The following is a 21,435-nucleotide window of genomic DNA, read 5'->3' as shown; positions in this document are numbered from 1 at the left end:
TATATTTTTAAAAAAGGAAGTACTGTGGTCGCTTCAGAGATGCACCATTTTATCAGGCACAAGGGGCCACCAAACAAGGACATGCAGTGGCCACTCTAGATCCCTGGTTTCTTGTTTTTTTTCTTTCCCCAACTTCAAAAATTAATTAGTTATTCATTTACCCAGCATGTGTATATGCCAACGTGTACATGTAGAAGTCAGAGGATGACTTGTCAAGTCTCTCTTCCATTTCGGTTTCCAAGATTCAACTCAAGTCATCAGGCTTGGCGGCAAGGATCTTTACCTGCTGAGCCATCTCGCTGGCCATGGCTTCCTAATTTCTATAGCCCACCTTTATATAGACTCCTCTACACTCCTCTGGTGTCACCCCTCCCTGACTCCAAGACTAAGTTCAGACCCCACCTCCTTTTCCAGAAGGCCTCCTCACGCTCTCACTAAAGGGAGTCCACTCCTCCAAACAGAGCAGGTACAGGAGAACCTGTGTGTACCCCAAATGGTAGCATCTGCAGTGGGATGCAATGATTATAGTTGATAGCCATCCTGCCCGAGTCCCTGTCCTTTCATGGGCACTCCCTGTCTGCGCATCAGTCTCCTCATCTGAAAAGCAGAACCACCTGAAAAGGTCATCTCAGAACCAGGTGTGGTACTGCTATGTGCCTTTAATCCAGTACTCAGGAGCTCAGGAGACTGAAGCAGGAAGAACTCCGTGAGTTCAAAGCCAGCCTAGTCAACCTAGTGAGTTCTAAGACAACCAAAGCAAAACAGTAAGATTTTGTCTCCAAAGAGAAAGAAAGGGGTGGGGGTGGCTGCAGGGATGGAGGGAGGAGGGAGGGAGAACAGAAAAAAGAGATAAGGGAAGAGAAAAAGAAAAACAGTTGTCTCCGGATGAAATAAGTTGATTGATTGATGTACTAAACTCCCAGCAATAATTTTAAAAGCCCCTTGTCATCTGCCATATCCTTCTCCTGTCCACAGATAACATAGGTAAGGTAAATCATTGGGAGTCAGTTAACTTAGGGATAAAGGAACACAGAAATCCATGGCCTTATCTCTCTGATGGTCACTTCTAACTATGGCCGAATATTCTGTGCTGGGACTGTGGTCAACAGGTTAGAAATGTCCGTATGTTTCACAGGTAATGCCCATGCCTAATGGTGACTTAGAATGGACATCGTCCTGCTCTCTCACTCCCACAATGACCCAGGGCAGGTACTCTATCTTTCAGAGCCTTGGTGCTTCCCTCTGTACAATGACAGGGAGTTGCTGCAGGAGCAAAATGCTCAGAGGCACTTGGCAAAGGGCTAATAAATATAAACGTGATTTCCATTTCCTGTTGCAAGCCACACGCCTCCCAGTCCCTCACTTTCACTTCTAAAAGGAACATACTCCCCAGACCAGCTTAGCTGGCAGGAGTCCAGTGCAGGGAGCAGGTACATTTTAATTTGCCACACCCACTGACTTGATGTATTCTTGTTCTCCTCCTCCCCGAGGGACTTTCCTGACTTCCTTCTGTAAATGAAGGAAAGAGCACATGATCATACTGTATATAAATATGCTTGGGAAAGCTTTCTTCTTCTTCTTCTTCTTTTTCTCTTCTTTTTTTTTTTTTTTTTTTTTTTTTTTTTTTTTTTTTTTTTTTCTTCTTCTTCTTAAACCAAACTTGGTTTCTGTTGTAGGCGGCACATTCCCTAGCCAGGCAGGGCGGGCTACAGAGGGCTGTCAGGGGGAGGGGCAGAAAAAAAAGGGGGAGGAGAGGCAAAGCATTCACATTAAAGTGTGACAGCTGCTCTCTTATTTAATGGGGGGCCTCTGGTCAGAAAGAGTCAGAAGTGTCTCCAAGACAGCAGAAGCATGGCAGAGGAGCTGGGGCTGGGCTATGGGGAAGCAGCCAGAGTGGAAACGCTGCCGGATGGCTGCAGAAACAGGCCAGAGGCCAGGGCCAGGCTCGCCGCCAGGAGCAAAGCATGCTTGGCTCTCACCTGCTGCCTGCTGTCATTTCCCATCCTGGCAGGACTTAGCACCTTCCTGATGGTTGGCCGGCTCCAGGTCCCGGGAAAAGACTGTAAGGTGAGGGTAAGTAAACTTGCTCCTGCTTAGGGAATCAGTGGCCTTTCTGCGGGACATAGTCCAGCCACATAGTCCAGCTTGGACAGACTGCTAGCATCCCTGAACGAAGTAAATACAGAAAGGGAGGGTGAGAGGTGGAACAGTCTCATCTGGTTCTTAGCTCTGTGCTTCCAGAGAACTGAATTGTTTCATCCCATGCTTATGCAAGAATAACTTCACACTCCATATATTTTTTGATATTTACAATAATAGTGTGCTGGTACTTTGGAAACATTCATTTTCCTTAAAAACAAACTACTCTTAAATTATATTACATAATGTATAATTACTGAGGGGAAAGAATAGAAATTCTTAGAGGTGAAAACAATTAGTGATGTAAAGTATATAATTCCTTTCTATTTTTAATAAAAGGGGGTTATTCTGAGCTTCCTACATAGGATGATTTTGTTTCTATGGTAACGACTCCATGGAAGCTTTATGTGTGGATGACTGTACTATGTTCATACATGTGTGTGCTAAAATGTATTTAACTAATTCCCCTTCTTGGGTTTAGAAATATTTTTCAGTACGCAACCAACAGCCTACTGCCTATAAGGACTTGTGGGGCTCGAGAGATGCTTAGCCCCCAAAAGGATATGAGACTAGTTAAGAAAGTGAGGGGATGGGTGTTCAGGAGGAGACTTAAAGCCGGGCTTGGGGACTTTCAGGAAGGATCTGAAAGATCAAAATGTGTTATTTAAAGAATATTCTCTAGGGGGAAAAGCCCTGCATGGTCTGTGATGGCTAATTCAATTTTTGTCCCAAAATTTAATTCTAAAAGGGAAAATAGGCAGCCTAATTGAAAAACCTGATCTGTAATCAGTCTTGGGCAGTTTCCACACTGTGGCTAATGTGTAACTTCGGCCACTCCATCAGGGTCAACAGACAGTGAGTCAGGCGGCCACGTGCCATGGTTTATAAAATGTAGATATGTGGAGATAAGCCAAGAAGTCTGCTTATCTTAGCAGAGAACTGTGGGGAGGGAGGAAATGGGAGGTCAGGCTGTGACCCCAGGACAACACACACACACACCACACACCAACAGAGGCACTCGAGGGAATTCGCCACTCAGAAGGGCAGCTGTTCTTGAACAAAGTTATTACTACGTGGCCTCTAGCAATCTGTGCCTCCCTGGACTCTGAAAGGATCCCTGACATATTAATAAGATCTTCCTACCCAGGATACTGTCTGCAATCCCCGTGTTAGCAGAAGCCAGAGAAGGCCATCTAGTTGCAGTCCAGGGAAGGGAACTGGCAGGAGCAGTGACCGGACATGAAGACTCAGAAAGAAAGGTGCTGGGTGTCATCACAAACCTCAGCACTCCAGAATCCCCTCCTTGCCTCCCTGACTCCCATGCACTAATAACCTAATAACTCTATCACACCATAAAGAAAGCACTCCCCTGCAGGGTGGACAAACAGGGATGCCTAAAGCTGTTGCTTAACCAGGCTACTGGACATCTTAATGCATCAAAACAGGAAAGAAAAGGGGGGAGGGCCAATACTGGGATGCATGGAGCCATCTAGGTCCTGAAAAGAAGCAGCTGGCCACTCAAGCCAGAGCTTAAGGGAGAAAAACATTTATGAAACAGCTGGCAGGGGGCTTAAAGAAGGACCTGTTTGCTGAGATGCACAGACAGAGGGAGCACTGAACATCTGGGAGCACCCAGGGTTGGTAGCCTGAGAAGCAGCCACCACCAATCCCTTGGCATGGGGTAAAAGGATTTTTAGAAGTTTTAGAGAGATTCTCAACCTGTGGATCTCAAACCCCAAATAGTAGCATGTCAGATAATCCTGCATATCAGATATTTACATTACAATTTATAACAGTAGCAAAGTTAAAGTTACAAAGTAGCAATGAAACAATTTCACAGAGAAACTGTATTAAAGGGTCCCAGCATTAGGAAGGTTGAGAAGCACTGTTGTAGAGGGATGCAGCAGGGAGCTCACTTAGAAAGGGCCTAACTGGAGGATGCAAACGTTTGGACAGAGAAAAGTGCAGGCATAGGGGGAAAGGAAACATGGCCATTTTTCCCTCTGGATATTTAGTCCCATTGACTGGACACAAGTAAAGTCAGGGCTCAAAGAAGCCAGGGAACAGCCACGCCAAGAGGTTAGCCTCTTCAGAAAGGAGCCATGCTGAGAAGGGCAGAGATGGAACTGGGTACCTAATAGAGAATTACTGACTCAGGGGAGAGGGCAGAATGCGAGTTCCAAGGAGGGAAAAGGAGGCCAAAATAAAGCCCTCAGGTCCCAGGGCTCACAACCCAGCTCAGCCATTTTTGGCCAAGTGGCAAACAGGCTCCTGGTTTCAGGTCTTTGAGTTTTGTTTCCTTTTCTGCCAAAGGGGGTGTTTCTATCAGCATGCAATAGTATTAATGAGCCATGTGCAGGGGCATTTTGTATGTCTGGAATGTGGCTGAGCCACATGCCCAGGGATACTAGGATATGATCATCACGCTATGATTGGATAACCACCGTAGAGATTTGATCTTGGGCCTCAGAGAGCTTCAAGGTTGATGCATGAGACTGAAAAGGATGCTGCGGAAGTTCTGGTGTTCCCTAGCCTGGCCCCAGAGCAGGGGTGGTTTGGCTCCCAAAAAGGCTTTCTGCAAGAGTCCAGGATGGCACCTGTGGAATAGATGGCTATGCCTGAGGTCTTCTTCAAAGACTTCCTTTGAGTTCAAAGTAAACCATATTTTGTTTTGCAGATAGGAAAGCTGAGAGGGATGAGGGGATAGGGGATGGGGGGAGGGAATAAAGATACTTACATAAACCTGTGCCTCTAGCCAGAGGCAGATCCAAGCTTAAAACCAGACAACCTGAGCCCTGCTCCGCATTGGGGCAGGGGTGCTCATTCACACTGCGCTAGGTTCCAGGCATCACATCACTAAAAGAATGCTTTCAGAAATGTCATGGAGGACAGCCACAGCCACTACCAGCACCCCCATGTCAACCCCACGCACCGATCAAATCTAATACAGAATCACTCACCTAGAACATGTAGCTCAAGAGGAAGTTAGGAATGCGGGGAGGGGTGGGAAGTGTGTAAGTCAGAGAGGTGGCCTGACACTCTTATGTCAAGGAAACAAAATTGAAAACAAAATTGTCTCCCAACCCAGAAGACTTCTCTCTCTCTCTCTCTCTCTCTCTCTCTCTCTCTCTCTCTCTCTCTCTCTCTCTGAGGAAAGGCAGAAGAGAAAGAAATACTTCTATTATTGAATAATCCTTAAACCAAGACATGATGCACATAACAAGTGATCTGCTTAGATGCACAAGGAGATTGTAGTTTTATATGGACAAGCAGACCCGGTCCAGCACCTAGGAGTTCCGTGTAAGGAGCCAAGTAGCTCACGGTATACATAATACCACGTGCTTGCTTATTTAAACAGTTCCCTTACATGTGTGCACTTATAAACACATGGAGTATACCCGGAAGAGCTGAAAACATAGTGCTTCTGTGAACATCCAAGGAGGGGAAGTGAGTGACTGAGCCACTGTGTGGGGGGAGGGGGGAAAAGATGTTTATAAACATTCCTTGAACAAAATGCATGTATTCCCTATTTTAAAAAAGAGGTAGTATAGTGTTTTAGGATCTTCCGAATTTTGGAAGACAGTAGGCTGATTTGCATTTTGGAAAGGCTGTGCATACTGAGTCGAAATCTCAAGAAACCGGGTCTGAATTGTAGCTGGGCCACTAGTTGGTAAGTCATCTTCCTTCCTATGGCCTCTGTTTACATCTGTACGAAATGTAGGTAATTAAAAACCAGGTATGCAAGGTGTCTGGCAGTGCTGGGGATTAGCCACCAGGAGCTCTTACATCATGCTGAGGAGGGAAATTCCCTGCGCAGGGAGATTACTTCACACAGCACAACTTCCCCCACCTGCTATGGAATCTGCCATCCAGGGCTAGAGAGCAGGCTGTGGGCCTTTTCTTGACTTATGAGTGTCTCTGTGGCCCCTTCTGCGCTTCAGTCTTGCCCTATCAGCACAACCTCTCCTTTCGAACTACTCTTTTTATCAATAGCATTTGACAATTAATGGTTCAGGTATCCTCCAGGGACCCGAACAGTTGCCACTGCTCCAGAACAGCGGCCCTGGCTCCTCTGGCCCTGCACCTAAGGACAGGTTTTTGTTCCTCCCGACTCCTCACCTCCACTCCCCCACCCCCACCCCACGCCTTTCCCAGCCCACTGCCCCCCCCCCCACCCTCACCCCCAGCTCAGGATATGCTCAAGCCTCTGGGCTTCATGCCAGACATAGAATGGTACTGGATGCTGCACAGCGAATCTCCTGACAGTGTAGTAGGGCTTTCTGCTCCGTGCTGAACTCCTGATGCCTCTGTAGCCCTCCCCCAGACTCTCCCCGAACTCTCCTCACGACCTTTGAATCTCATTTCTCCACCCTTCGGGAAATCCACGCATCCACTGTTTCCTGCACTCCCTCCACTACCTCATTCATTTACGCCCCCCCCGCCCCCCCCCCGCTCCAGAAAAGTCCGGAACACAGTAAACGATCAATAAATGCTAGCTCTATGTCCACTTGGAAGGGTGCCCAGTGGTGCCTGGCAAAGACAGTCACTTGTGGTTTCTGGGCAATGTATCATCCTTCGCTGGGCCTCAGACTCTGTCCATCGAGTGAGGGAATGAATGAGCTCTCTCCCTAGCACTGTCGTGGGAATTCTAAGAGGAAAGCTATAGGCAAAGAAGGGATGGTCCCCAGAGGATTTCCCTACCCATTCCACCTTGGACAGACCTCCCATTTTGTCCAAGTTGTTTCCTGTTTGGAAGGTAAACAATCATCCTCAGCATTGTCTAGAAGAAACAGACTGGCTGAGCTAAAAGAGCCAAGTGCCCGCTGCTCTCTTAGTGAAGCCGCCGCTGCTGTAACCTGAGGAGGCCCCCACTTGGAGGAGTGGCTTATCTAAAAGAGCTCGGTTGTGAGCAGCTGGCTGGAAAGACAGGAGCAGGTCAAAGGCAGAACAAGAGAGCAGGCTGCAGATGTGCATCCCAGGTGATCAGTGCTGCAGCTCACACACAACTGGTTACTTCTTGAGCCGCGCTGTCACTCACTCACGTGAGCCTGCACCACAGCAAGCACCATTCCAGCTTGGCAAACTCCCGAGTCCTCACCCAGCCACGCCCCCTTCCCCCCCTCCCCCGTAACCCCCACCCCAGACACCACAACCCTAGTATAGCATAAGGTTGTCACCCAGCCTGAACCTCATGCAACACAGGGCGGAGAGCGGCAGCACCAAGTCCATTTGAGGTGGGCAGGGGTTAATTGCGCTTCCTCAACACATTTACATTCTGAAAAGGCAGAGTCTAGAAGCAAACTATGCAGCTACGAAGCCAAAGTGTGTGTGCTTGGGGAACAGAGTAAAGCCACCCTAGATTCTCCTAAGGAATCCTAAAATCTATTGTTTCTCAGAAAACTGATTCAACGGCAACTTCTGTTTACAGCCAAAACTGTAAAACCATAGAGAAGAAAGTAGAGACCCCGAAGTCTAGGAGGATTGCTTGGGCCCAAAGAAAGAGGGAAATGAACTGAATTGATATCGACTGTAAGTGTGGTCTCTCTGAGCCAGAAGGATAAGCCTGCCAGGAAAGAATCATTGAGGCCAGCTAACATGCCAGAATCAAGAGGCAAGAAATAACAAAGTTGGGATTTCCAAATTTGCTTTGCTGCAAACTCCTGACTCTTCACTCTGCCAGGTCAAATATACCATGGCAAGCCTGGTCCAAGCCAATACAGAAGATGACGCAATGAAATGGCCTCAGGATGAGCCATTTCCAGTTGGATATGTCCTTGTAAAAAACATAGGGAAAGGAAGCCTCAAATACCCTGATTTCTCCGAGACATGCGGGGTTTGGTGTGGGGGGGAGTGTTGTGGGTCATAAAACACGAATGTCTTTTCAATTGCAGTGTTTATGACAGCAAGCAGTGAACATAATTTCCCATTTGTGAACAGGATAGATGGAGCAGGTGACTGCAGAAGTGGGAGGGAAGGCTAAGTGGATCATTCATTAAAATACACTCACAGGGATTTTTCTGGGGAAATGCCAGGAAATCTCAAAGACCGACTCTCTGCCAACTTGCGTGTGTAGTATTCCCTGTTGACACTTATAGGAATACTGGTGTGCATCAGATTCTGGTTTAGGTCCAAGGATTCAGATCCCACGCCCTCTCTCTACCTTTGACCGTAAGTACTTTATTCTTAAGGTCTTTAGCCTGCTGTGATGAAACTCAGCTTGCAGGGACTATTAAAAAGCTCATACACCAAATGCCCAGCAGAATCCAGCAGGCAAGCACACTTGGCTAAGTGGCTCCTCCTTCCTCCATCAGTTCTTCTGCTCAGTTTGAAAAAGTAGATTCAGCCAATAAATGTGTATGACAAAGTACACAGTCAGTTTGAACCAGGGGGTCACTACACATCAACATAAAGGAAAAAATATCATACAATAGTGAGAGTGTTGCAATGTGCAAGTTAAGGGGAAGGAATAGGGTAAGTAGAAAAAGTGTCAGTTATATTTCAAGAGTTAATATGTGCTGCATGTCCTGGACATCCCACTGTCTCACTAATCTATATATGATCATGAGTATGTGCTTTTTTTGTTGTTGTTTTCTTTTTGTCTGACTCTAGTTTCTTCCAATCCCTTGCAACTTTCAATAAATATTTCTGGAGCCCCCAGTATATTCCACATAGACTTTTGGGGACCTTTTAGAAACCATGGTGCTAACAGGTCATTGCTATCACTTTTAATTTGTTAAAAAGTTGCTAAGTTGTTGGCATTTTGTTGTTGTTGTTGTTGGTGGTGGTGGTGGTGGTAGATTTACTACTTTATTTATGTGTGCAGGTGTTTGGGTTGCTTGTGTGTATGCGTACTACATGCATATCTGCTGCCCAAAGAGGTCAAAGATTTTTCCGATGCCTCGAAACTGTAGCTACAGATGATTGTGAGCCATTGTGTGGATGCCAGGAACTGAACATGAGTCATCAACAAGAGCAACAAGTTCTCTTAACTGATGAGCAATCTCTTCAGGTCTAAAAGAAGGGATTAATCTCTTTTAATCTAACCAAAAATACCTCTCTCCTAGATTTTGAAGTTGTGAAAAGCTGGCTAAAGTCATTGAATATGAGCTTTGCCCGCTGCCTACTCCTTACAGCTTCTGTCTTGCTGAGGCCTGAGAACTTCACATTTTGCAGATTACATGATCCAGTGGGCACACAAGCACTTCCCTGCACACTAGGGATAGAGCGATAAGGACAGACCAGACTCATTGTCTAGCAAATTCTCCTACAGAGGGAAAAACATCAGCACAAGAGATAGACGTGGGTGCTGATTCTTCACCCCATGGTTTGAGAAGCCATGCTAAGTTCAGATGCCCCATTCTTGAGGTGTGGCCTGGGTCCAGGGTACATTTACATTTGGAGGCTACTGCAGCAGTCTCCGGGAGCTGTCATCTCTTTAGTACTCCAGAGTCACCCACAAGTGATAGGAAGATCCAAGCCTAGAGACCAGGAAAGATGTCTCATTGCCCTGGCATAAAGCAGGCATTAGGACAGCTCGGCTCTTGAGCCTTTTCCCTTAGACAAGCTTGTCCCAGCAATTGGTTAGTCTTTTCCAAAACACTTGGTGAAAATCCACAATGTCTTCCTTAGCAGAAAGCCTTGACATTGGTCCTCCTTATTCTCGCACAAGCAGTTAGCTTATCCAGCATGGCTAATCCTCCTTCCTCATCTGGCCAACATGTGCAGGACCTGGAAGCTTCTGTTCAGACTTATTTCCATAGGCCCTCACAGTTCTGGGTCAGTCTTCTGTTTAATGAACCTCAAGCTTGCTCCCACGTTAACCATGCCAATTCTTCTTGCCCTCTGCTTCAGCATAATCAGGAGCTTGTCCATGGGCTGTAGGAACAGAGTTTCAATCTTGAGGTTTTGGAGTCACCTGATCAGAGTTAACATGCCATTCCCCCACATGTGGGATGGAGGGCATTCGGCAAGCCCCAGCGCCACTATGGAGATATACATAACATCCACTATAAATAGAGTGGGCCATGAGGCTGAAGGGTAAGCTGCCAGCACAAATGAGCAGCAACTGCACTCTGTGTACTTTTAAATCTCTTGACTTAGGGACGCTGTGGGTTCCTCTTACAGCTGGAAATACAGAAGACATAGAAAAGAGTAATGGTAACAAGTGAGGTGAGCAATGGGATATGGGATGTCAGGATAGGATAGAACTGTGAAGGCAGCGAGATGATGGCTCAGTGGGTAAAAACATTCACTTTAGGACCCACATGGTGAAAGCAAAAAACAGATTTCCACAAGTTGTCCTTAGACCTCCACACATGCACTGTGCATGTACATATGTATGTAAAATAAATAAAATGTAATATTTGAAATTATAGGCCTGCGTCATGAAGTACATGAGAAGCCACCTCATGAAGGATTATGAGCATAATAGAATCTTGATCATGAGACAGTTCTCTCTAGTTAGCCCTCTAGATAAAAGGAAGAAATCAAAGGCATGAAGCTCTACCCAGCAGCTGTAGGAAGACCCATAGAGCAGTAGGCAGGGCCTGGGCACACTAGTGTGCACTCTTCCATGTTGGAGCCTGCTTCCTTGCTGTCACACAGATACACCCCTTCAGACACACACACACACACACACACACACACACACACACACACACACACACACAGTTGTAGACATATATCAGATGGTAATGGCAGTAGGAAATAGCCTGTTAATAATGGCTGTGGAATTACTAGATCCAGATCAGAGGACTGACTTGTAAAGTTGTGCAAGTGTGTGAAAACATGGCATCATTGTTAGTAAGCTGAGGGCCTGCCTTGTTCCTGAGCCTTGTGCTCAGGCCTGTGAGTGGCGGTTCTTCTATTTGCCATGTGTCCTTTAAACTGACTGGGGCATTTTCTTAGTTGATCTTCACCTCAATTCTGTGAGTCCTTTATGTTTATGGGTGTTCATATCCCAAGTGTATAAATTGGTATACTAAACTCAGAGAGCAAAGGTGTCTCCCGCAAGATCTTATCCTTGGCAAAGGACAGAACCACAATCCAAGTGCATGTCTACCTGGTACCAAGGCAGTTGCTTTTCCTCTATCATAGGAAATCTGAAGTGACTCATGAACTAAAATTGTGATGGTGGTGGGAGATTCTTCATGTTTTCTGTGCAAACAACAAAGGATGGCAAGGCTGATGGGAAAGGGATGTGGTCATTATTTCTTTGTCTAGATCATTTCTTAAGACTCAAAGAGACAAATGCTGTGTGTTTCCTTTCAATGTGTGAATCATCATTTATATACAATCAAATAGAGAGGTGGATTGCATGGAATTAAAAGCAGGTTATCTGGGGTAAAACAAGTAGCTGGAGGCAAGAGGGGAGAAGAACAGAATATGAGAGGGTGAACATGGTCCAAGTATATTATTACTTGAGTGAGGATGTCTTTATGAAGTCCTTCGTGAGATGTGCAATCTGTATATGCATGCCGATAAAAAGAATAGTTCCAATCTTCAAAATATAGTGGGAAAAATAAAGTAACTTCCACTGCTTGTTTACTACAAGCAATGACAGGATGCTGAGATGCCCAGAGATAGAGTAGGAAAATCTCTCAAGTTAAGACACAAAGACAAGAGAAAGGAAAGCCATCGGGGGTCTCCAGAAGATCAGTGCAGACTGAGATGTAAGATTCCCTCCCAGCAGAGAACCAAGGCTTAGACAGCAGTGGACTCTTACGGGCAGCTATGTCGGGGGTTGAGATAAAAGGGGCTACACATAAACTGAACTGTACCTTTCTTTCTCAATAGGCTATACCAGTCCAGGAGTCTGAATCTTCACCACAGGCAGTTTGTAAGTGTTCATCCTTGATGCCTTTTCTTGTGGGGGATAAGAACACTGCGGATGGTTTTAGTGTGTCAGCATTTGGAGGGGGTGTCTTTAATTGCTGAGTTGCTAAGCCAAGGGATGTAGACAGACCTAGAGAATAGAAAAGCTCCTCCCTCGTTGCTTAGAAAGCAAACCAATGCTGTGACTATACCTATGGTATGTGATCTGAATCCAAACCCCCAGCTCAGGGATCTGCTAGGCAATGTGGCCTCCAGACAGATCATTCCAGATGTCTACAATCATTCACCTCTGACAGTAGTTGTCCTATCTGGCAAGGTGAATGTTGATGAAATTAGTCAACCCCTATTAAGAAATGAGAGCACTTCCCAAAACAGCAGAAGTAAACAATAGATTTTGCTATTTATAATCAACACCATTTTTATCACTACAGAACATGCTTAACTTTAATACAAAAGCCAACATGAGATCATAAGGCCCTTCTCAAAGACTAATGAGAGAAAGGGCCCAGAGATGAAAAGGATCTGTCAAGGTCATGGGGTGACAGGGCACATTCTACTCACTCCCTACCCTGTCCCTGTTCAGTCATCCATACTTCTCAGTGGATATAGTAAAAGAACCATAAAGAATATGAAAGATCAACTGGCCCTCACAGAAGAGCCAGAAAGAAAAAGCAATGTTCCATGGTTTATTCAGCCCTGACTAAGAGCCAAGAAACATACAGACACAACATTCAAGGTAGAAATTGCTGTGCCCATTTTAGACATAGGAGAACAGAGCGCCAGGTTAGGCAACTTACCCAAAGTCCTTCGCACTCAAGACTCTAACTCCTGACTGCTCCACAACCCTAGTGGTGTATCCTACAGATAGATATCATATGCCGATCCAAAGTCCACAAGTCATGAAATGGAACTGCAATGGATGGGACTTAACGGTCCTCTCCCATCACAGGTACTGTCTTCTGTCTTCACTCTGTTGTTACTCATTGCTCAAAGCATATTTTTCCTTTTGTTACAGACACACCTGCCAGAGCCAAGCCAAGGGCACACCTGACAAGTAAGCCTTCCTGCACTTCCTTGAACACCATGGGTCATAGACCTGAGTTTTTTGTTTGTTTGGTTGCTTTGATTTTTTTCACAATATTTACCAAAACTCACTGTGATGATTTCAAACTGGTAACAGAATTGGCAATTCAAGGATTTTGAAGGTTTTTTTTTTTTTCCTGTGATAGATCCAAGGGCTCATATCTCTTGAGTGCTCTCTCCTTTTCAGGCAGCCTTCTACCTTTCTCTCCTGCCTTTCTCTGGCATGCACACACCCAGCTATCCAGAAATTTCTTTCCTCCATCTTGGCCCTTCTGGTAATTCTGGATCTCATACCAGATGAAAGATCCTTGGGCTGACTTGAAGGGGTTGGGAAGACAGTCACGTGGGTGAAATGCTTCTTGTTTAAGAACCAGAGTTCAGATTCCCAGCACCCATGTAAAAAGCCAGACAAAGTGGTATGTACCTGTGACGTGGGTGCATTGGAGTGTAGAGTCAGTCAGATCCCACAAGCTCACTGGACAGCCAGGCTAGCTGAAACAGTCACCTCCAGGTTCAGTGAGATCTGTCTCAAAAGATGAGATGAGAAGCAACAGAGGAGTCAACTTCTAGTTTTCACAGGGACACACACAATTAAACACACACAGAGAGAGAAGCACACAACACAGACACGCATGAAAAAACAATGAAAAAAAAACACGGGCTCAGCCAAAGATTTGCATGCTCAAAGTCAGCTGGATAGGCTGTGGAAGAGTTCACAGTCAAGCTGTCCAAACTGCAGTTTCCACTCCAACATGATTCTCATCCCAACTCTGACTGCTGTTGAGCTGCCGCAGCGTCTTGCATTCAGTGCGATAGGGCTTGCCTCTCTGGAGACATAATGAGAAGGGTTTATGCATCATCTGAGAAGACATGTCAATTACTATATCATCCACAGTGAAGACACAGAGACTGCTAGGTGTGACTGATAAAGATGTCTATATGGAGGGTCCAGAGCTTTCCAAGAGCCACTTAGTGCAGAGACTGGAGGAGTTCACATCCATTTGGGACATGTGCGAAGCTTGCAAAAGAAGCCCTAGCCCAGTCAGCGATGGGAAAGATACCTTAGATTACAGTTGTCTTCCACCTTCCTAATGCTGCGACCCTTTAATACAGTTCCTCGTATTGTGGTGACTCCAACCGTAAATTCTTTTTGTTGCTACACTATAACTGTAGTTCTGTTGCTGAGCTGTAGCTGTGTGTCCAAGACCAACAGAAATGTGTGTTTTCCAATGGTTGTGACCCACGGGGAGAAAAACTGTTGAATTAGAAAGTCCAGGATCTAGGCTTCTGGTCACCTATTGGATGCACGAGTTGTTAAATTGTCCCCTAAAACAGAAGCTATCCCCAGACTGTAGTATCAGCACATCATGGTGATGTCTGTGAGTTTCCACGGGACTAAGACGCATTTGTTGTATCAGATACAAATGAACCTATTTGAGTCAAGTTCAGGTGTATTCATTTCCTTTAACTACAGACATATTTCATAAAGCACTGGGTAATGTGTTTTATCTAATGTAGACTTAGGAGTGATGCAAACTTAAGAACATATAAAACATAAAAATGTCACAGGCTTTCTCTTTAATCTGTCTAAATGAAACATGCTGCTTTATTTGAACAGAAAAAAAAAAATGACCCCAGCTGTCCCAGCTTATTGTATTCTATAAAACGCCCACATTTGTTCTGCCTACTTAATCTTCAGGACAAGGCTCCACAGAACCCTATCCTTGGCTTTCACATGAGACACCGAGGTGCATAGGAGAAAACCAATCTGCACAGATGATGAAAGAGCTTTGCATGGTGCCAAACCAGAGTTGGTACTGGGCCCAAGTGGCCCAAAGCCCAGCTTCCTTCCAGTCCACAAGTCTATTTGTATTGACTTATATTTTGTTCTGTCATTGTGGAAAAAGAATTGCCAAAATGTTCTGAGTCTCTGGTCCCAACATGTCCTCAGGTAACTCATTATTGATTACTACCTGCTTTGCGACATTGGACTACAGCACTGTGATGTAATGACAGGGTTGCTCGATCTTCTCCCGTGTGTGTGTGTGTGTGTGTGTGTGTGTGTGTGTGTGTGTGTGTGTGTGTGTGTCACTCTGTCTCTCCTTTTCCCTTTTTTCCCCTCCCTTCCTCTTTGTCTTTGGAACAGAGCTTTTCTAAAACAAGAATAATAGTAAAGAGTAATGTATTTCCCAAGAGCCATAGATTTTACACCTCTTTTAATCCGTCCCACAAGTATTATTTATCTTTTTTAAAGGAGAGGCATGTCAAATGAAAACAAACACCGATCTAGTAAGATTATGAGAAAGGAATTTTCTAGATGGAAGGAGAAAGAGAGAGAGGAGAATACAGTTGTAGATTCCATGCTGGTGGTTGATTGTCTCCCCAACCTCTGGCAGTTTAGCATCTTAGGATGCTAAAGTCCCATATGTAAAAAGGATATAGCATTGGCAACTTACACATGAGTTTAGGAATAAAAACTGGGATGGTCTGGTGTTGGCCTTGCTCTGGGTAAGCATGCTGTTAGCAGTAAAACCTTTTCAGGCACACAGAAAAAAGGAGGGGATTTCTTAACTTTCACTGTGTCCATGTAGAACAGCAGCATACACCTGGAAATCTAGGCACAACCAGTCATGCCTGTATCCCTAAGACTGAATGGACAGAGACAGGTGGATCTCTAGAACTCTCTGGCCAGCTGGTCTACTTAATTTGGCTCAGTGAAGAGCCCTGTCTCAAAACTCAGCATGAAGAACAACTGAAGACCACACCCACTTCTAGCCCTGGCCTCCACATGCGTTTGCATGCACATATGTAGGTACAACTCAAACACATAGGTATACACTCAAATAAATACACAGACACACATGTGCACAGATACACAGACACACAGACAGACACACACACACACACATGCATACACAAAACCCAAATAGAAAACAGATAGGAAAATGACACAAGAGTATTAGGAACCTCAGGTTCTGACCTGTGCCAATTAAACTTCTCTACTGTATTTGCAGTTCTGAAACAAACACCTATGCCACATCTGCAAGATCAGTTCCCGGCTCTGCAGTGGGAGCATGACCTAGGGTTGGCCTTCACCAAGAACCGGATGAACTACTCCAACAAATTCCTGATGATCCCAGAATCAGGAGACTATTTCATTTACTCCCAGATCACATTCCGAGGGACCACGTCCGAGTGTGGTGACATCAGCCAGGGGAAACAACCAAAGAAGCCAGACTCCATCACTGTGGTTATCACCAAGATGGCAGACCACTACCTCCAGCCTATCCGCCTCCTCACAGGGACCAAGTCTGTGTGTGAAATAAGCAGCAACTGGTTTCAGCCCCTCTACCTTGCAGCCATGTTCTCCTTGGAAGAAGGGGATAGGCTGATGGTAAACGTCAGTGACATCTCCTTGGTGGACTATACAAAGGAAGATAAAACTTTCTTTGGAGCCTTCTTGCTATGAAGGAAAACAACCATCGACATGTGAGACTCCTCCACCTCCTACTTCTCAATTTGGTGTGCTCACAAGGAACTATAAGCAGGTTTTAGGGGGGTCAGGGATAGAGTTAGCAATAGAATTTAGAAACCCAAAGTTTATCCTTATGTGCCTATGGACTGAAATAGTAAATGGAAAATTCAGAAGAGCTCAAGTTTGATAGAGACCTTCTGGGTTTTAAAAATTGAAACGGCTGTCCTCCAATGGCACTGTCTACAGATCTTAGGACAGAACATTTCCACAGTGCCCTCCTTCCTGGTCCTTTCTGAACTAGCAGCTCAGTTACGACTGAATTTGATAATAAGCTTACTTCAGTTCAAGAGCTAAGGACAGAATCCCAAGAAAGTCTGAGAAAACAGAGTAATCCTTCCAGAGGCAAAAATCCTTTATTTGCATTTCCACATTCTTCCAAAAGAAAGAAAGAGGGGAAGGGAGAAAAAGAAAATAGCTGGTATTGCTCATGAATATTCTCCAAAAATGGAAATGGTTTTCTATCGTGCAGGAAAGGCTACCTTTCTTCTGATTGTATCCTTGAGTATCCACATGCACATGGAATTCCACATGCACATGGAACACAGAACAAACATGTTCCTTATTGTAAGAACGTGTTTCTTGACTATGTCTGGGCACTCAGCCCAGAGGACCATGAAGAGAAAGTCAAATTCTACTCACAATGGAGTGAATCTTCAGTACATACGTCCTGATCAACTAGCACTCAAGATACTCCATTAGAATAACTGCAAGTCAGCCACCAAGCAGGTTAAAAGTGCTGGCCATCAAGCCTGACACCCTGACATCTGTAATCCCAGCATGTGGAAGGCTGAGCCAAGAGGATGGCCATGAGTTTGAGGACAAGCTGAGCTAAATGGTAACTTTTAAGCAAGCCTGGGCTACATAACAAGTCCTTGTCTTAAATTAAAAAAAAAAAAAAAAAAAAAAAAAAAAAAAAAAAAAACCCACAGGCTGGCTGTTAAAGATAAGGTAATATATTCAAGGATTAGGGGGAAGGGGTATGTGTTTTTGGAAAATAGTTAATTTAGTGAAAAATGCTTTGCTGGTTAAATGCATCTCAAAAGGCTGATGAACTCGAATCAATCCTGTGAACATTTACTTAGTATTTACTTGTCCTGGGGACAGAGAAATAAATTATTTTAGTCTCAGATCCACTCATTCTAACAGATTGGCATCTCCATCGCCTGTGGAGCGTTTAATCACTCTGTTTGTATTAGCTAATTAAGTAGCTAACTTGAGACACATTGATATTTTATTATTATGAACATGGGTGCCATTTGATGAAGAACAGTCATTATCAAAATGATTTGTACTTCCTTCTAAATGTAGTTTTTCAATAGCTAAGCAAAGGCATTTCCCATCAATAAATGGGAGGGGAATGTAAGGATACAATTCTGTGTGGTGAGAATCAGCATTGAAACAATATACACAAAGAGGCTGTTATTTACTGGCCTCAGATTTTGATGTCAACACCTTTGAAACTATTAGGCCTCTATGAATGACCTAGAGATGCTTTGATACGTCTCTGTTCCCCGAAAAAGCAAAAACCATAATCAGCATGCAGCATGGGTCCCTCAAATTTTGACCTTGGTGGTTTTAGATCTGTCTCACAGAACATGAGTCCTAGGTTATAATCTCTGAGGTGGGTTTGTTGCCTTACTATGGTGCAGTGGGATAAGGGGAAAGCATACTTTTACCACTTCATTTCTTGTCACATATAAGGTTCTACTCAGCACCAGAGCATGCCAGAGCCCTTGGATCCATTTTAATGCAAAGCTACGTCACCCCAAAGGAAATTCCAAGTTTGTGCCTGTCAGTAACACCTCTGGGTTATGGAAGTCCACGAGTTCACTGTGCACAAGGCACAACCATCGCCAACATGCTCTTGCATGGTGTTTCTCTCAAGTTCTTACTCAATCAGTTTCCATGATTGTGACATTGGGGATTAATTGCCAGAGCAGGTTTGTTTATGTTTTGTCCCTTGCAAAATACATGCAGATATATCTGGCCTCAAAATCCCCTGTTTTTTAGGGTTTTTTTTTTTTTTTTTTTTTTTTTTGAGTGGGGATGCTTAGAGTCCTGAGAGTGTTCTTGCTGTTTTCAGTAGTATTTTATTTAAGCTTTCATTATTGTCCTGAATCTTAGCAGTCTTATATTGGCTCTTGGCTTTTGACGAATTTAGTGAGCCCTTTAGCAATGGTGACAGTATTAGATCAGAGTAACTACATTCGTGCCTTGCTCTATTCTACCATAGTTAAAACTTTCTGAGCTCCGTGACACATCTACCCCCACCTCTTCCATCTACCCATCTTAAGGGGACTCACAAGTCCAAATTGCAGTTATGTTTCCAAAGCCACACAATGTGTTAATGGACTAGCTAGAGCTCTGCTCTTGACAAGTGCCACTCAATTTGATGCAACTAGAGGAGAAACTGAAAAAGACAAGAGACGTATCTTTGACTACCTACGGGGCAATTCAGATGAACAAGGGGACTGCTTCTACATAGTGGTCACATCTCCGGCTTCTTCCCTAAACCAATTTTCTGTCCCCAAATAGATTTATTTCCTTGTAATAATTGCTAATTCTCTGGATAGAGTCAAGCAAAAAAGAGAGTTTTATAGAAGCCATTGCGTCACGGATGTCAGGGAAGGGTTAAACCAAAGGATTCCTTTTCCAAGTCTGTGACCATGTGGCCACCGTTTCATGGGCTTTCTATGTGGTCATAACAAACCTGGGAGTCCTGCCAAGGGTTCAGTGGTTCCAAATAAGCTAGAGTAAGCTCTTCCCCCATCAACTCAATCATCACGGCCAGTCATGGAATTTTAGAGCTGATAGGAGCTGCAGGGTTTATCTACCCAAACTTCCATCACTTCAAGAATAGAGAAACACAGAGTAGGTGAAGTAACTAGGAGTCTCTGTGTTGGGCAGTAGCTTGGTCGAGTGTTGAAACTAAACTAGATTTTCTGTCCCCTGACATCACACTCAACAGCCTTTCTGTTTGATCTGTGAATTATTTTTCTTGAGCACCTGTCACACCTAGATGCTGTCATGCCAAAGAGGGTCCATGACAGGCAAGTCTTGCTATGCTGTGTGTACACAAGAGGAAGGAGACTTGCAGTAATGAGGAAACAGAATTATGAATTTACGTGATTTTAGTCTTAAAGTCATTAAGACACGCCATTTTCCCCTCTTTTGTCTCAGAGGGTACACAGACTGAACAGATGTAGGTTTTCGCCTGTTTTTATTGATAAGCCCCATGTGCTTTCACTGATTGTATGTTTTATGTTAAAACGTCACATCACCATGGTAAAATGCATATTGTATATTGTTCAGTATATAATTAACTGGTATGCATCCCATGTATGAATTCTAATCTCTGTAAATAAAAATTATAGATATTAACATATATAATAGTTGTAATTTAATAATTTAATAATTTCATTATTAAAGGCATTGAAAGCTGCAGAATCTTGATTATGTCAATTTTTTGTCAATCAGTTCATTTACTTTCCTTTCTGGATTAGTATCCAATGGTAACCCCTTGGGGTGTATTTTAAAACACATCTAGGAGCTGGGGAGATGGCTCAGCCATTGAAGTGCTTACAATACAAGCAAGCGAATACAGAGTATGAGTCCCCAAAACTACATGAATGTTGAGTGGGAGTGGTAGCCATCTGTGTCTCCAGCTTTGAAAAGTGAGCCAGGGATCCCTGAAGCAAGCTAGCTGAGACTAGCTGCCATCTGGATTCAACAGAGAGTTCCCACCTCACTGAATAATATGGAAAGCAAATGGGGACAATTCCTAACATCAACTATGAGCCCTCACTTATGCATGTACATATATATATATATGTATATATGCACATATATGTATACATGTACACATATATGTATATGTACATATGTATACACATATATGTATATGTGCATGCACCCACACACACGTGTGTGTGCCCTCACACATGAGAACATACATATATGCACACACATCACATACACATATACATATGAAAAAGTGCATCTAGCTGATGCTCGGCATGATTATAACAGATTGTGAAACAAAATCAGATTGAGCCACACTAGTAAGTGAGAAGAGAGGAGAACAGGGTGACTCTGCTGCTTCCTTTAGTGAAGCAAGAGACTGCAGCTGAGTGAGCATCTCTGAAAGAATAGTGGTAGAGTGCGAGCCCTTGATGGCACTGGGACCCTGTGTCTGAAGTGAAGCCTGCACCTATCATGCAAACAGTACCCAGGGGCTGGGGAGAGGCTCAGGGGGTAAGGGCTGTTGTTGTCCAAGCATGAGGTCCTGAGTTCAGATCCCAAGTATGTATGTAAAAAGTCCAGGGTAGCCACAGATCTGGAACCCCAGTGCTGGAGACGGAAGGGTCACGGGGACTTGATGGTCACCAGCCTGTGGGGGAAACAGCTCCAGATTCAGTGAGAGACCCTGTATCAGGAGAATGGCAGAGAGTAATAGAAACAGACACCCAACATCCTCCTCTGGCCTGCAGGCACACACACTTGTGCACATTTATACACAGCCATGCATACAAACAGCAGTCAACTCAGGTAGAGCTAGGTGTGGTGATACATGCATTTAATCCCAAAACTGAGGAGCCTAAGACAGGAGGTATACGAGTTCAAGGCCATCCTGGGCTACAAAGTGAGATTCTGAAAAAATAAATAATAATAATAATAATAATAATAATAATAATAAAAACTAAAAGGATTCAACTACCTCCCAGAACAATAAACAAAAAACAAGTTCACTTAGAGAGCTCAATTCGTATTAATGTGAAGTATCCTAAATTGTCAATTTTTGGGGGGGAGAAATTGAGACATGTAGCCTTGGCTGTCCTGAAACT

At 44.3% G+C, this 21,435-nt stretch overlaps 1 protein-coding gene across 1 annotated transcript; it reads left to right on the top strand.

Annotated features, from left to right (window-relative positions):
- Positions 1–1,755: 1,755 nt before the first annotated feature.
- On the top strand, positions 1,756–17,168 carry Tnfsf15 (TNF superfamily member 15). Its single transcript, XM_051163131.1, has 4 exons — positions 1,756–2,073; positions 11,935–11,977; positions 12,989–13,027; positions 16,071–17,168. Exons 1-4 carry the CDS (start codon positions 1,852–1,854, stop codon positions 16,523–16,525), a joined length of 759 nt encoding a protein of 252 aa, XP_051019088.1. The 5' UTR covers positions 1,756–1,851; the 3' UTR covers positions 16,526–17,168.
- Positions 17,169–21,435: the final 4,267 nt, after the last annotated feature.

Source organism: Acomys russatus, chromosome 2, assembly GCF_903995435.1.
Source record: "Acomys russatus chromosome 2, mAcoRus1.1, whole genome shotgun sequence".
In the NCBI taxonomy this organism is placed as follows: Eukaryota; Metazoa; Chordata; class Mammalia; order Rodentia; family Muridae; genus Acomys; species Acomys russatus.
Note: the sequence above shows the minus strand (reverse complement) of the source record. Positions and strands in the feature narration are given on the sequence as shown.